This window comes from Topomyia yanbarensis, chromosome 1, assembly GCF_030247195.1.
Source record: "Topomyia yanbarensis strain Yona2022 chromosome 1, ASM3024719v1, whole genome shotgun sequence".
Taxonomy (NCBI): domain Eukaryota; kingdom Metazoa; phylum Arthropoda; class Insecta; order Diptera; family Culicidae; genus Topomyia; species Topomyia yanbarensis.
The window spans coordinates 178,803,320-178,821,077 of record NC_080670.1 but is presented as its reverse complement, the minus strand read 5'-3'; the positions used below and the strand labels follow the sequence as shown (position 1 = coordinate 178,821,077).

Genomic DNA, 17,758 nt, shown 5'->3' with positions numbered 1-17,758 from the left:
TTCTTTTATTTCATACATTGATAGAGCTCAATTTTCTATAAATGTAAAATTAATGTATATGTCCAACCCTAAAACTTCTGGCTGATTTTAATCGATTTTCTATGAAAATGTAAAGACGCCCTTTTTTGATACTACAGTCGTGATTCGCTGGTTGGGCATTTTTTAACTGGACCGCTTTTTAGTTGGACCTCCTTGGACAATGGTCCAACTAAAAAGCAGCTCATTGTCAAAATCTTATGTCAAATTTACTTTGCCAATCAATCTGACAAATATTAGAGATGTGAATAGATGCAATTATACTACTAACGTCTCCTTTGGAGAGTTTTTGACATCCGTCAGTCGGTCCAACTAACGAATAAAATTCGCTAGTTGGACATAGGTGTGGCCCAACCAGCGAATCACGACTGTACCGGGCATACTTGACAATAGTTTTAGCCACATGGGTATTTTTGACAGTAAACTTTGCTTGCATAAACATTTTTGAAGTACGAGCGATTGGGTTCGAATCGATTTAAAAATTGTATAAATGAACTGAACATTCACTTTTCTATGATGACTTCAACAAACATTGTTTTATTGAAAATCGTTTTAATGATATGACATTAAGACTTGTCCGAATAAAGGAATTCACAGTAATAAAAAAGTGAACTAAATCAAACGAGCTTTCGCGTGACTTTTCAATAGACCTTTCTCGTCCGACCTAACCCCCTTTTTTCTTATTTTTATTCAAAAGACTACACATTTTTAAGAATATTTCCGCTGAAATGAGACTTTTTAGAGCTATCGTGATTTTTTAATGATTTTTTTAAATTTGAAAAATGCAAGAATGTTGAGTATTTTTTTCACCTTTGCAAGAATGGTGGGACTCAAAATATGTGTTTGGGCAGCACTGTTTTGTATATTTTTGCTTGGCTTCCTGGCAACGCGGCAAATGAAGTGGTGAGTCGCGGTACAAAGTTCATTGGTTATGTAAACAAACTAAAGTGAACCTCTCGGTGGAGAACGTTGCATGGTAATGTTTAACCTCACTTTTTTGACAGTTCAAAGAGATTGTTTACATGATCTTGGAATTTTTGTTGATTCGATCATAGTATGAGAAACTTGGTTTGGTTCGCTGCCAAATGTTAACACTTTCCCAACAAGGTCGCTCAGCTGTATTTTTTAATTGATGTCGGCATCATACATTGTTCCGTTAAATTTAACATTTTTACTTTTCTTGTACATGATTCATTGAAGAAGCAAGGAATTTCTAGCCAAACATTTGAAAAAGGTCTACTGCCAAATGCAAACAAATCGAATTTTGATGTTCTCTATTAAAATCCTGGGACAGAACCTGTGGATAGAAGTTTTCTTTTTCTTTTTTCTGTTCATTTTAACTCTTGTCTTGCATAGCCACTCTTTCTTCCTCACATATTTTAAATGGACTAGCTACATTTGACAGTCCCCCCTGACTGCATTTGACGGTTCCCTTTGGCTGCATTGACAGCTCCCCTGGCTACAATTGACATTAGGTTTTTTCGTATCCACACGTTCCGTCCCACTTAAAAACTATCTATCTGGCCATGTACATAAACATAACGCAACAATGGATTATGAAGAATTTTGATAATGATTTTATAACAAATTATAAAAACCCGGCTGATATAAAAGTCCTAACTAGCAATACACTTATTATAAAATGATTATAAAGGATTATTGTAACTGATTCCAAAAGGATTATAAAGGCAGTGAAATACGTACTCAATGAATAAAGGGGTGTGTCTGATGTAAACAATATGCGCAATCAAACTAAATAAAACAGTATTCAATTTTTAAATAGAATTATAATGAATTCGACCAAAACTTCTTTTGCCTTTTTCTCATTTTCAAATGTTTGGGTAGAATTTAGATTATTTTATCGTTGTTGCGATCAATTTCGTTTGGTTTGTTTTGTTCACAATGTTAGTCGCAGAGCATTTTGGTGATCTATGGCAATTGATGACCTTTACACCCCATACTAGATCCGCTCATGTTGCAGCTGTTTCGCCCCGTCCGGCACCGAGTCAACCGATGGTCCAACCTGCGCCGCACTCGTCTGTCGCTATGTCAATGGCAGGGACTTGGATTAAAGGCCAAAATTTCAGCTACAATTGGTGGTGTTGCTGCAATCGGTTTGCCTTCGGCCACGTTGGGCTAACGGGAATATTCAGCGATTCCGATTCGAAGGAAGCAGCGCCAGTAGCAGACTGCTTCGGTTCAGCAATACGCTCCGGTATCGGACGAAGCAAACACTCCGACAGGACGAAGGTTTCAACGAGGGGCTCAGGCATAAGTAGCAGAGTCCTTGCACTTCTTGCTTGTCGAGTGAACAATTCCGACGAAACCACTGCCGCTCTCGCCAAGTTTGATCACCGTAATAAGTGCGACGTCAGCGGTATAGTGCCAGGATTAGTCGAGAACAGTGCCAGGACTGACTTGCCAACAGCTACAAGGTTAAATAGCAATGCGTTTTTAAAGTGACCATAGTATAACTTAGAGGCTTTAGCCAGATGATTTATTCAGCAGAATAAGATACCAAAATTACCCAAAACATAAGACCTGGCTGCCGAAGTGAATACACACACATCATCACGTACAGAGGTAAGCAATATTGGAACGCAGAGAAATTCCTCACAATGAATTGATCTCGTTAGGTGAAATTCCAGGAAATACAATTTTCATAGCACAATTTAGTCGACCGAAATTGTAGTCCTCAGTCGAGAGAAAGACTGATAGAGTAGCAGCAGCTAGGAATTTTCTTTCGAAAGCTAGCAGCGGTTTCGCGTATCCTGCGCTAAGTAGAGAGCGTTAAGACAGATCTCCGAAACATGTCAAGTGCTATCAGATGAGAAAAAACGTCGCATCTATGACCAGTACTACAAGGACGGTTTGCTGACCAACGGTTCCGTCCGGTACCACCATAACACACGACACCGGTGACACATACATATTCACAACATACTAATTACTTATCCTTCCGAAAAAGTAAATAAATTGACTATGCAATTTATCAATCGCTGCCTAGTTATTTCCTGCCAATTTGAACAAGACAGCAGTTGCAGAAAGCTTTATTGCGGTGCAAAAATGATGGCAACTCGGTGTCGTGATCCGTCAAAGGTTGATGAGCACTCTTTTCTTTTACGTCCATCCGCGGAACACTTAGTCGAGTGAATGCTAAATAACGCTGAACTTTTTCCGTTCATAGATATGTGCCCATCGTACATTCTCTCACTCACACATTGGTACCTCGTTATTCCGATTCGAGCTTCAGGTAATAGGTCGTGGTAGTCGGAATATTGCTCTCGTTCGCTCATTCGCGATTCTTACATTACAACGCACACATATTCTTACAGGCAGGGCACCGAGCGGGCGACGGCTAAGGAGCTATCGAAGTAACCCGATGCTCCCATGCACACATCAACATGTTGCTATCCCGTTCTGAATCTCGTTCGTCTTTCATTGTTCATTCCCGCTAATTAGTTTCTCTCGCCTCGATCCCTGCGTTTCTTTCGTGCATACACAAACTCGCAAGTAGGAAAGGGAAACGGAGAATTGATTCGGAAACCATTGTAATGATGTTAGCTTCGGACATTTTCAATGTATTGGTGTCCGTTTATTTATTCATACGTACGACTCAAAGGTTAATCGCAGACAAGAATATGAGAACAAATACTAAGCAGCCATATAAAGCCGGTATGCACCAAGCTTGAATTAAACTTAAATATACAAACATTTTACTATTTTCAGTTTGACTCATATGTATAAGCTATATTCCCCACATTCTTCCCCTTCTCTACTCTTTGCAAAAAAACTATGTTTACATGAAGAGTTGCCGTAATCACAGCTTTTTCTATAACGTCTCTGATTTTTTTTAGCAATTTTTGATGATAGATTCTTTTTTTAAAGATGATAGATTTTTGAAATAATTTTTTTTGAACACAGATGTTTCCAGTTACTAAATTGCATTCGTAACTAGAAAAATCACTCGTGTAATATTCGTTGGCTTCATTATTATTATCCGCTGATACCATCGAGCCTGTCCTAAAATCTTATTGGCTCTCGAATCATCTAGACCAGTCAATCATGACAATATTTCTTATACATTGATTATTATACACGCTCGTTATAATTCATTTATTCAAGGGTAAATATAACATATTTTACCCGAAATGTAGCATTAAGATTATACATAAAAAACATTACTCGTTCAATATTAAAAGATGCGATCGAGATTGCTATTTTGTTGTGAAATATTGAAATCTGGATTATTTTTCTATTTTTAGGTTTAGTTGTATGTTTCAGATGCGGACAGTGTTCACCTGCATGTTGAACTTGTTAATAGATATCCTCAATTGGTACAACTGAAAGAAGCGTCGATAAACCTTTCACATTCCTTTTAATGTACTGCTGTTATCTTTAGCCTTCAGCTCGAAGTTATCGAAACTTAAAATTAAACTTAAAATTGGCCATCAATTGGGTCATTAAGCTATATATAGTTTTCCGTTCCATTCAATAAATTTTATTATTTCAAAAAATATTTCGTTGTAATACGCAAAAACGATTTTTTTTTTAAATAAATCTTATGTAAACTTGGCAACCATACATAGGAAAACTGCGGTTGTTTACATCTGGCCTATCAGGACAACACCCAAAATGAAAAAAAAACTATATGCAATGGATGGTGTTTATGTCAACTAAAAATAACCCTCCGGGAAAACCGAGAAAACATGCCCTAATTTTTTCTGACAGGGCATCATTTGTCGTGAAATTCGATATGTCAAATCCTTCCTATAGTGTCAAATCCAGACTGTCAACATATTTCTTTATTTTAAATTTTAATATTATTTTCACGTTTCCTGAGTTGGAAAAAAACATTGTTGCAATCACGAAAATCAGTTTTATCGATGTAAGTATTAAAAAACGACATTTTTTTCTCATTTAATGACCCAATTAAAACCTATCACCTAGAAATCTGTCTGTTCGCTATCCAGGTTTTCTTAGTCTAGAAAATTATCACTGTTGCTTTTCAATAAATCATCATTTTGAGGAAATTCGTAAAAGCACTCCGTGTAAATGTCGCCCTCCATTCACCTAGACTCTCCAATGACAATGACAGTTTATCTGTTTTCCAAAGGTAGAATTTCATTTTTCTTCAATTATTCTTTTTGATAAAAGGAAAACACATTCAAATAGTAGGTATTTCAATGAATTTATAAACTGAAAATTTCCTTTTCGCTGTGTCTTGATAGATGAAATTAAAAACATCATCACGGCGCTCGCACGCCGTTTGATAGTCGAATCTAATGTTAGATCGCGAATGAATTAAAAAAAAATTACCAAAACTTCCATTGATCTCCCATGGACAAGTTATTCGGCAAGCATTGAAATTTTTTTTTTTTTGGATTTAATTTCTCAATGACTCTTTCATTGAGTCTGTTGACTTAACAATTAAGCCCTTGTGTCGAGCAGCATTGCAACAAAACTAAACCGCCTTTCCTTTTACGAACATTTTCACTCGATCATTCTTTAAATCCACTTCTGTATAGGTCTTCCGTCGAAGAGCATCCAAACAAGCTAAGCCGTCTTTCCAACGACAAACGTTTAAGTTCGATTTTATAGAACTTTTTTTTTTTAATAAACTTCTTTCTCGCCCTTCCGTATACTAGCATTCCATCAATGCTAAACCGCCCTTCCGTCGGCAAACTTTTAAGTAGTTTCCGTTTTTTTTTAACTTCTCCATCACATTTCTTTCGAGGACCATTAAAAACAACCAAACCGCCCTTGTGTCGGTAAGTATTTCAATAACTTTTTTTTTATTATTTTTCATCGCATTTCCGTCGAGGAACATTCACAGAACGTTTACTGCACTATCGCCAGCAGGTTTTTTTTTAATTCAAACTGTTTTTTTTACTTCTATCCCATCGGAAACCATTGAACAATGCTATGCTACCTTTCCGTTTGATTTTTTATTTGGAAGATTTGCATACGTATTTAACTTTTTTTTTATTTCTACATTTGCCCTTCCGTCTTGGAGCATCCAGCAACGCGATACTGCCCTTCCGTCCGTAATCTCTTCTGATTTTTTTAACTCATTTTATTTTCATTCTCCATCGCCTAAGAGTATTCCACAACGCTCTGATGCCTTCCGTGAGCAGGCAATTTGATTTTTTTGAAATTTCCGCTTTTTCATTCAACGTTGCTCTCCCGTAGAATTGCATTCAATAACGCTATACTGCCCGTTGTCAGCAAGCCTTTTAATTTTCTCAGCTTTTTTTCATTCTTCATCCCCGTTTCGTTAAGGAATATACAACAACGCTCTACTGCCCTTCCGTCAGCAAGCATGTCGAATTTTTATTTTTTTTTCTTATGCCTCCTTCACTATTCCGTTGTAACAACGCTACTCCGCCATTCCATCCACCAGCTTTTCGATTTTTTTGAAATTAATAAAAAAAAATCCATCGCTCTTCCGTCGAGGAGTGAGTATTCAAATACGCTTACTGCCCTTGCGTCAACAAGCATCTGGATTTTTTTTCCTCGCCCTTCCATTTCACAACGTATACTGCCCTTTCGTCAGCAAGCTTTTTGATTTTTTTATTCTCCATCGCCCTTCCGTCGAGGAGTATTCACATACGCTATACTTCCCTTCAGTCAGTAAGCAGTTTATTTTTTTCACTCTCCATCGCCCTTCCGTCGAGGAGCATTGAATAACGCTTACTGCCCTTCCGTCAGTAAGCCTTTTGATTTTTTTTTCCTTGGATATCATTATTTATTTTATTCTCCATCGCCCTTCCGTCGAGGAGTATTCACATACGCTCTACTGCCCTTCCGTCAGCAAGCATTTTAATTTTTTCACTCTCCATCGCCCTTCCGTCGAGGAGCATTGAATAACGCTATACTGCCCTTCCGTCAGTAAGCGTTTAATAAAATTCTACCTCGCCCTTCCGTCGAGGAGAAATCACACTAATTTTCTTTCGGAATATATTTTTCTTACCTAATCATGGGAGCGTTTGCTGCGCCATTGTCGTGATCCGTCAAAGGTTGATGAGCACTCTTTTCTTTTACGTCCATCCGCGGAACACTTAGTCGAGTGAATGCTAAATAACGCTGAACTTTTTCCGTTCATAGATATGTGCCCATCGTACATTCTCTCACTCACACATTGGTACCTCGTTATTCCGATTCGAGCTTCAGGTAATAGGTCGTGGTAGTCGGAATATTGCTCTCGTTCGCTCATTCGCGATTCTTACATTACAACGCACACATATTCTTACAGGCAGGGCACCGAGCGGGCGACGGCTAAGGAGCTATCGAAGTAACCCGATGCTCCCATGCACACATCAACATGTTGCTATCCCGTTCTGAATCTCGTTCGTCTTTCATTGTTCATTCCCGCTAATTAGTTTCTCTCGCCTCGATCCCTGCGTTTCTTTCGTGCATACACAAACTCGCAAGTAGGAAAGGGAAACGGAGAATTGATTCGGAAACCATTGTAATGATGTTAGCTTCGGACATTTTCAATGTATTGGTGTCCGTTTATTTATTCATACGTACGACTCAAAGGTTAATCGCAGACAAGAATATGAGAACAAATACTAAGCAGCCATATAAAGCCGGTATGCACCAAGCTTGAATTAAACTTAAATATACAAACATTTTACTATTTTCAGTTTGACTCATATGTATAAGCTATATTCCCCACACTCGGGATATAATATAAATTTACATATAATTTCTCCGCCCTGATATTCTTCCAGAATGTATAATGCTCTGCATTCTTATCACTCCTATCAAATCCTTCTTACTCCTTATCGTCAGTGCCGAGCACTGTTTTGCATTTGCCGGCTAAATCAACGACAATGCGATAATCGTCAATCGACGAAACTTTTGCTGTAATGGAACTTGAACACGAATAATAAATAATTGTTCCATTCGAAAGCGATAACCTTGTTGTCCTTATGTTTGCAGCTATCATGCGCTGGTAGGCATTCTGACCAATGGAAACGTTTTTCGGTATGGGCATTGAACGATCATTTCAACAACTTATCATCGACCGAATTCGTTACCTATAAAGTTCAGGTAAACTTCACCACCTAAAAATGAGTAATAAATCGGATCATCTTGTTAGGACTTAACCCACGAGCAAACAAACAAATGTGTACAAATCCTTATCCATCATCCAGAAATCGTTTTATAGCCCAATGCTTGATCTTACGATTCAGCATATGCCACCGGGTTTTGCATCCAGCGCCGATTGGTCAATGTATGAACCAGGGGTGACATTACGCATCTCGAAACGAAAGGTTTATTGTATTCAAGCTTGTGTGAAAAGGTCGATTCGAATTGGTTGCATAATGTGGCACCAGGTTCCCATTGTTCCAATCCTCATCCCTCTTGAGTTGATAGTCTTTCAAAGAGCATCGAAAGTATTCAAGTAATGTAAATTTTAAAAGTTCATGTAAACAAGTCTTAGGTAAACAAGCACACTGAACTGTCAGAAAAGTGAGGTTATACATTTTCATGCAATGCTCTATGTTTTTGACAGGTATATGAATGAATCATTTCAGCATCAGTGATGCCAGGTCTATTTAAACAATAGCCTGCAGTGAAAATATAAAAGTCTGCAGATTGCTACAAAAATCTTCAATAAATTTGACATAGAAATGAAGTATGTATATATTTTAAATGATCAAAAATGTTGAAGGCTTGTGTATAAATTGGCTGGCATAGGATTTGTTCTGCTAAATATTTGTAATCTGCAAAACATCTGCAGTGAAAATGCAAAATCTGCAGATCTGGCATCCTTTTAGTATTCCCCACAGGAAATTCATCCAAATGGTGTAAAAATACGGGGAAACAAGGCAAGATAGGTATTCAGAATATGGGGTTAAATGAGCAGCTTGCACTATTTTTGATTTTTTCAATAGTTAGAGGTGCCAAATCATCGCGGCAATCAGCAGTAACGAATTGGGGATAAAAAAGGGAGCATCCTATCATATAAAATTTTTTGACGAGAAAGGTCTATTACTACATAGTTTCCGTTCAAACTCCGAACAATGACCGGTGCGCATCGAGGCCATCGGTTCCCAGGAAAAGTTTAAGTTACATAAAAAATTGAAAGATTAATTTTCTGATCACGTGAAAAATTCATTCGAAAAGTGCCCTTCTTAGGTCGGTCTGTAAGTTTTACCACTATAGCCAAAAGACACTCGTCTTGGTTTGGAAGGTGGATGACCCACACAAACGCGCTGGTAGGTAACTTCATATGTGTATTTACTCCTAACCAGTTGGCGGCATTCCCGTCGTCGACAACGACGATGACGATGAAATGACACCAAAAACAACAAATGACAAGTAATCATCAAAGTAAACACATTTCCCATGCATTATTAATTCCAGCAACTCACCTTCTTTCGTTACTGCGACGCAATTCGATCCGATACGGTAGCCCCTCGTCTCATCCAACATCGCATGTGTATCATATTCTGGTCCAAGTGTACACGTGTTGTAAATTTTATTATGGCCTATTTCAATACCAAAATGAATGGTTATGTGATACTGGTTTCGTTCCGAATTTTTCCACTCCGGGTCCTACAACTCTTCCTTGCGCAAATCGAACAATCACTTTGATGTAATTACACGGTCGTCGACGCGGAAAGGATCAAAACCCGGCCCTCCGGGAGTGAAAGTAGCTCGGATGCTGTGATATCGATCTGGCAATCCCACACTTGCCGGATTGGTTCGGGAGCTTGGAGTTGGAGAAAAAAACACACCTAATCAACCATTAGCTTTGTTAGAGGGAATGGCACAAACAGAAGCGCAGTGTCAGTTTTGGCACCCCTTGTTTTGTGCATTTAATTTTGTTTCGTCTTTTAGCTGTCAAACGATGCGATATCCATATGCAAGGAGGCGTGTGCGCGATCGGAGCCTTCTTCTTCTTCCAATTCTGTTTATTTTCCGTCGGCCTATTTCCGCTACGAGGCCAAACACCGACGCCAGAGAGGTGACACTCCTACTATCTGGATTGGATATCGACCCATCAAACTCATGGACCGGGGACCAACGGCTTTATTTCCCTTCCGAAGGAAGGCGTGACCTCAGATTTTTCTCACCTCTGAAAAATCTCAACGACCTCGACTGGGATTGAACCCAGACCAACTGGGGTGGGTGGCGGTCACGCTTACCACCCAACCATCGGCGCCGTCGATCGGAGCCTACTCTGAGGGGAAAAGAACCAGGAGGTAAATTCTGCCTTACTTTTTGGACATGAGCAAGCGAACAGTTTCACAGCAGTTTTCCGACCGAAACGGAAATTTTCATAGTGGCTTTCGGTAAGTAAATTATAATCCCTTCTTGAATCTAGCGTCAATCTGGCGCTAAATTATTCCTGCTCTAAGTTAGTGTCTGATTCTGATGAGATGAAGGCGAAACGCAACTCTTGACTTTACATAGTAGTTTGATGTGCAGATGAAGGCCCACGCAGTGCACTAAACAAATTTGCTAGAATACCTGTTGAGCATATCTGTGATTGCAGGAATAATCGCGACGAAGAACTTTCTTAGGTAAGGTGACCATTAGAGGGACAAGAAAAAAAAAAAACATTTCGGCGCACCCCTGAGTTGCTTCCTAGTCCCGCCAGGAGTATTTGCTCCAAATTTGAGGCAAATCGGACAAGTCTAGCTACCAGATCAACGTACCTGAAGTTTGTATCGGATTTTTCGACAATTCACATAGAGAAACCCCACTAGCTCGCAGTTTTGCCGCTAGGTAGCACTGTATTATCACTGCAAGTGCGAATAAGAAAGATAATTTAATTGTCTGCTAGTCAATCCGGCTTTGTTGAAAGAAGTTATTCTGGTTGCAGTTGAAAATCGAAATAGTGAACTTACGCCTCTCGGTTTTTTTTTCCTATTTTCAGCGCACGCAACTAAAGCGCAACTGGTGTAGATGATGCGCAAATTGATTCTCTATCATGTATTGTTTATTGTTTTGAAAGTTGGATTTTTGATGCACTTCGCTATCACACTTTTTTCACGGTTGCCAAATGAAATGATATGAAATCGACAAAAAATTACCTTTTTCCATCAAATTTATTGTAAAAACCGGGATACTGGCAGCCATGCTAACCGTCCAGCTACTAAAAGTAAGAAGTTTGTTTTTGACACTTTTCTATGTCAATAATTTGTCAGGTCGAAGAAGTTGCACTTTTGATCACACTTTTGATTCATCACACTTTCATACTGTGTAGGGTGATCATATCAAGCGAGTAAAAAACCAGGACAGTCGAAAGGGTACTGCTTCCCCCGTTACCTATCAATCCTTCTCTACATGTGCATTCTCCACATGTTTTCGGCAGTTAAAAAGTTCTGGGGTTTGACAGGCAAAGCTTCGGCAGTAAAAAAGTTCTGGGGGTCTAGGAAGAAGAGCTCTGCCAGAAAGTCTTTCGTCGGAATTCGATCACCAAGCATTTTTTCGGATTTACACATACGCAGCTCTTACTACACCAACATCTGCGAAAGTTTTATGTGGAGATCGTCTGTACAAGACCGACAAGGAGTTTTCAGCACTAAATACATGTCATTGATGTAAAGCACAAACACCAACGGTCCCAAGTAGCTTCCCTGTGCTATACCTGGCAATCTCCAATGACAATCATTATCTTTCGATCTGAGAGTTAGGATCAAAACAGTTGCAAAACCTACCGTTGTTTCCAAATTTCTCCATTTTATCGATTGTTATATGAAATGTGGTGGATAGGTTGGTGTAAATAATATCAGGTTGAGCGCGACATTCCATACTCCCAGTTATATAGCTAGATTCAGCAGCGACTGGCTGTTCAGGCGTGAAGTCATGTTAATCGTCTATTAGGTACTTTTTTATTTCATTTATTTGACACGGCTTAATGCATTAGCTTTCCTGAGCCTTGGGTGCTTTTAATATAAACAATGTCCGAATAAAAATATTTGTAACTTGGCGTGAAGATCTTATTTGTTGTTGGAGATCCATTTACTGCACTGCATGTTGTTGCTTGGGTATCACTTAGTCCGCTTTCTCTCGTTTTATCGTTTTCGTTCATGCTATCCTTGCTGTTGATGTTGTATGGGTTTTCATGATAACCTGTTGTGGGTTGTTTGTGGGACCTACGGGTTTGTCATATACTTTATTATGGGTGGTGCTGGCAGTTAATTGGGAAGTGGTAGGCGCATCACAATGATCGGACACGCTATGCGTAGGTTCTGTTGTTCGAGAATTCGTTGGTGCCTAAGATGTAACTCCGGTTGTTTGTGATTTAGTTGATGAGGGCTGTCTGTTGGATTTGCTTGTAGTTGATATTGTTTCGTTACAGGTTTGTGTACATGGTTACTCGTAGTGCGTCTTCTTGTTACAGAACTGGCACGTGGGGGCCTGTCATATGTGCACTGCGTGATCTGCGATTTGGTTACGCCTTCTATTTTGTATTGAAAGTTCAGGCACAGACTAACAGACATAACACTATGAGGGAATTCCCACAAAAAACATCGATCCGGAAATTTTCCTAGAACACTAGCTCCACCTTTTATTCACAGTCCCAAACACTCATTCGCTGATGGGTTACCCCTCAGGTTTGGAAACAACTTTTTACTAGTGGTCTATCCCCCATATGCTTCTTCATATGTCAGTGGCGCCATGATTTCAAATGTAGCCACAGTCCCAACTACAAATATATTTAAAATGGCCGGTGAAACGCGAAGCATTGTTTTCAAGTATTATGTCTGTTAGAGTGTGGTTCAGGAAATACCTAGAATAAAACTTCTCCAGGTTTCAAGCTTAACGGATTCCACCGTTACGTATTCCGACATTATGATTGTAATGAATTTATTAGTAGTACCCGGGTATAGATCATGCAGACGCATATCAATCTTATCATTAACAATATAAACGGGTATCTTGATTCTAACATTGTCATGGTCAACAACGTTGCTTATCGCACTGGCATGGTACATATAGACAGCACACTGTAAGTAGAAACGTTCGTTTGATTCACTGCACAACAAGGTTAGGTACTGGTATTGACCTTGAAGTGATTCCATAATCACCAACTCGAGAGAGCGCTCAATTAAGTTATTCCACGATAGTTGTTGATATTTCGCTATTTTCCTTTTTATGGTATGGATTTCCAGTAAGACGAAAAAATGCCACTAACAAGAGAACTTAAAAAGAATCACCAAAACATCGATGTCTTCTCAAAGATACATAAGGAAAATTTTCGCGTCCCGGATTGAAAGACGATTTAAGCCGAAAAACTCTGGAAATCATTGTTTATTGATAGTGGCCAGAGTTTGGTTAACAACTCGAATCGGTTCGATTTGTTCGGATGTGTAATTTTCTTGCCAGCGGACTACAGCTCATTTATATGCTATGTATATACGAACGCCTCTTTCTCTTTTCAATGTCCATGTAAGAAAAGGAAGTTGAAAAGAGGCACTCTTGAGAGATTGAAAAATCCATCCAAAGGTACAATTGGGAGATTCGAGTGTATTAAGTTTTGTTTGTCGATTGATGATGAGTATACATTGCAGTTATGGTTGCGGTCGGTCGTAACTGCGATCTGGAACAGAGTGAATAAAGCGAAAACTCAATGAATAGAAACATATTAGGCTTGAAAGAGAAAAACCAGGACAAATCAAGCATTTTCCTTGACTTCCCAGGACACCAGGACAGTCAATGAAAAACCAGGGCATGTCCTGGGAAACCAGGACGTATTGTCACCCTAATACTGTGCAGTTCGATTTGCTGGGAACTGTGTAATACACAAGATGTGCATTAGTTGCCCACTTTGAAAATAGGAAAAAAAGCGAACGGCGCAAGTTCAATATTTCGATTTTCAACTACAACCAGAATATTAAACTTTTAATTATTAGTGCACTGCAAGGCCCCAAGCAAAACTGACTCAGGCGTTAAAAGTTTAATAATCTGCAGTGCATGGCTATGTATTAGTATTCGATTCCCACGAACTAAAATTTTTTGTGAAATAATGATTAGGTTTAGCTCAATAGCAAGTTAAGAAGAATTATAGTAAATAATACGATTCGTGTTTTGGTTAGAACACTTTGGTTCTATATGTTACCACATAGAGGGCGCCTACAACTAACTTTTCAACAGAGAGAGCTCCACATTCCCTCATCGGTTAAAGAATTTAATATTATTGAACACGATAGTACAGTAAATTAGAAACCTGTTGCAGAACACAAGCATCTCAATTCTTGACACACTAAAACAATATATAAATGCAAATATCTGACGGTAATAACACGCTAATGTATAATATGCTTGTATGAGATCCAAACGACTGAGATATGCAATACAAAATGTTGAGATAATCATAAAAGTCTTATGTTTTCATATTAACTATATGAAAACAGTGTGAGTGTAGATTTTTGCATTTGTTTTTTGACGCACCCTGTTCGTTTTTATTTTTCATTTTGTGCGGCCTACTTCTGAAAGAATAACATTTTATAAAGCTGAAATTAATAGGACAATTTGTGTATATATTAAATAAAATATTGGTTGTTACCCTTTTGCTAGAGTAAAAAGAAAATATCTAACAAAACATCTGAAAAACTCTTTATCACAACGTCCACCCTAATGATAATCCTGCACTTCAAAGGAATGCATTTCCGTTTGTTTTGATTCCAGTGTTCCTCGATTCGATTGCTCGGTCGCGAAAACAAACACCGTCAGCACAAATCAGCCGGCCGGTATGAATACTACACGTGACTCGCATACATGTATTGGTGTCACATCGCCGCAGTACCATCATCATCATCACGAGCGCACTGACAGAACGAGCCCGGCCCGAGTGTCTATAAACAACAAAACAGCATGGCATGCTGCTCTCGTGGTGTCGTTGTCGTAATTTTCGTTTAATTTTTCACCGGAAAAGTGCCACCATGGCCAGCGGGTCGCGAGTGAAACCAGTGGTAGTGATCCTCGGGTCGACCGGGACCGGGAAAACGAAACTTTCGATCGAACTGGCCCGCCGTTTCGGCGGGGAAATCATCAGTGCCGATTCGATGCAGGTGAGTGGTGTTGTTTTTGGATTGCGTGAGTAATACAGAGCGAGAGGTAATTTTTTTCGTACTGACTGAGCGAGTGTGCGTGGTGGTGCTCCACTGATTGGTGCTTTGGTTCGGTAGGGTAATGATCTTATTGCCTTCAAGTTTCTATTATCAGCCCAAACAGTAAATTTCAAAATTTGAAGCCGTTGATTAGAGCAGCGTCTGCCCTCTTTGTTCAACGCATTGGGTCAAATGGTAGGGCAACAATGGCGGCACCCGATTCGAGTTTTCGTTGCACTCAAATACGAGAATTTCACCGTTTTCAGGGCATTTCTCGAGTACTTTTTCAAATGGACGTAAGTAACATTGAGAGCCTCTCTTTGTTTACTTTCTCTTTCGTTTATTACGACGTCATTACAACACTTTGTACTAATTTTCCAGTACATATCGAAAGCCGACGGTTTTTACTACAATATTATGCAAAGAGTTGAGTAGTCAATGTTGAAATGGCCGAGTAATGAACAGAAGATTTTGTGTTATTATCTTGGTTCCTAAGAACGAAGCAAAGAAGGTGATGCCAATTTATATGTATTTCATCGATTGTAGACCGAGCAATCAATGAATTAGTGTGCCGCCGTCCCTAATAGGGTAAAAATAGGCGCTTTACCCTAGACGCTTCTCGCGCAGTGAGCAAAATTTAATTAAATTTATTTATTTAGCAAAATTTAATTAAATTAAATTTAATAGCTTTTTAAATTTTGTCTTCCGATGCTCAATAGCATTTTAGAATACCTATTGCGAATCTCCTCTAAAATCCAAATCGTGACATTGAATTACGCGCCTGTTCACTTTGCAATTTGCATTAATGCAAGTGAAAAAACGATTAAATTAACTAAATAAATTTTGACGTTTATTTTGTTTCGTTCGCACTCACGCGACAAACCGACGAAATATTTAGAATAACGTTTTTAATCCACCTAACAGTGTGATGAGACATTTCTTATAACTCTTATCACTCTCTTCGGATATTATATCGTTTGAGAACGTTTAGAACTTGATGCTTCGCGATGTTTTTGATAACACATACTACATGGGATAGTGGCAGGACTCAGAGAATCGCTCAAATCAGCATAGGACAACATCAGTGCTAGAAATCTCAAACCAAATCAATGCGAAAGCGAAAAAATGGCCCATAAAATAGACATACCAACGAATTATTGTTAATGCTCTGGTAATAAAATATCTAAATTGTGGTGGGAAAACTGAATTTTTCTAAAGGGGTTATATATTGCACTGAGCCAAAAAAATCGATTTTTTTTTAAATTGATTTGAAGTTTATACTTTACTCAAATTTCCAACGCGACTGAGAACTAAGAAATCAACGCTTTTTTCTTGAAAAGGGCGATACTAGCAGTGATACAATTCAAAGAAAATCAACAGTGAATATTTCCAGACTTGGTTTTATTTCCTATTTAAGAACTATTGTGTTTTTTTTACATCATAGATTGCATGATTCAGTGATCGAAATCCAAAACTTCATAAAGTATTTGAAATTATTAAATTAAAATTTGTTTTTGCTATTGAAATTGACAAAATGATATTATCGCCCCTTTGGCGATTGTTTACTTTTTCGGTCCCACCTATCAGCATTGAAGTATCGCCCTTACGTTTTTTTACAATAACTACCGTTCTACACCACCGATTTCGTCCGTGTTTGTTTTAATAGAGATCTATTTACAGCTGGTATCAGCTTGATAATCCTAAAAAATACGAAAATAACAGTTTCGCCCCTAAACTGCTAGCAAAAAAAGTATCGCCTTGTTTGTTTGCATGGAGCGTGGAGGGTGAAACTTTAAATAAACAAACAAAAATACAGTTTCGCCCGTTGTATTTTTTTTGCTGTAGTTTAAGAAAGCAATATCGTAGAATCAAATTTTTTAGGTTAATTTGTTGCGTTTCAAAGCCCTCATTCGCATGTATGAAAAAAGCCTTATGTTTACATTTGTAAGTATCGCCCTATTCACAAAAAAGCGTTGAAATGAAATCGCAGTTTCTGATATCACACTATCATGCGTGCATAGTTCCAAATTTTACTTCGACATCGACTTTCTAAAGGTGACTTCCCAGTAGTATCCTTGATTTGAATTATTATCGCTAATCCTAATGCCAAAGAACAAATAAAAACCTCTTGAAAACTAACCGTTTGGGAAAATCATCATCATTACTGAAATCTTCATTTTCACGAATCTTTTCGATAACATTCCGTTACTTGCGTTAATTCACTGGGTGCACAGTGCTCTGAAAATCTAGCGAAATCGTCTTAGGGCACCAGCGGGTCTAATTCAAAGCTATCTGCGCGGCGAGTAAAGTAAAGAATACTAAAAATTAATTTCTATTCCATAATTTTCAGTTCAGCAATTCGAGAGATCGTGCTCACCGCATGCCATGAAAAATAGACTAGGTTGTGAAGCGATGGTCACTATTTAATAAAAAAATCACGGTTAAATAATAAATAAAACTATTAAAAAAATTCAAATAGTTTATAATTTTCACAAACTTATTAGGAAAAATTGTTTAATAAGCTTTTGTAATATTGTGTAGGAAAAAAGCTGAAAATTTCAGTATTTTCTCTATCTGCAACATATAAACCCTTAAGTATACCAATTAATTGGTATACGAATTGGAATAGGTTCGCCAAATTTTGG

At 38.4% G+C, this 17,758-nt stretch overlaps 1 protein-coding gene across 1 annotated transcript in view; it reads left to right on the top strand.

Annotated features, from left to right (window-relative positions):
• The first annotated feature begins 14,864 nt into the window (after positions 1 to 14,864).
• Positions 14,865 to 17,758, top strand: part of LOC131683119 (tRNA dimethylallyltransferase) — a 386,042-nt gene continuing 383,148 nt past the window's right edge. The window contains exon 1 of the mRNA XM_058964939.1: positions 14,865 to 15,074. Within this exon, the coding sequence (XP_058820922.1) occupies positions 14,883 to 15,074 (192 nt within the window). The 5' untranslated portion in view covers positions 14,865 to 14,882. The remainder of the gene's footprint in view (positions 15,075 to 17,758) is intronic.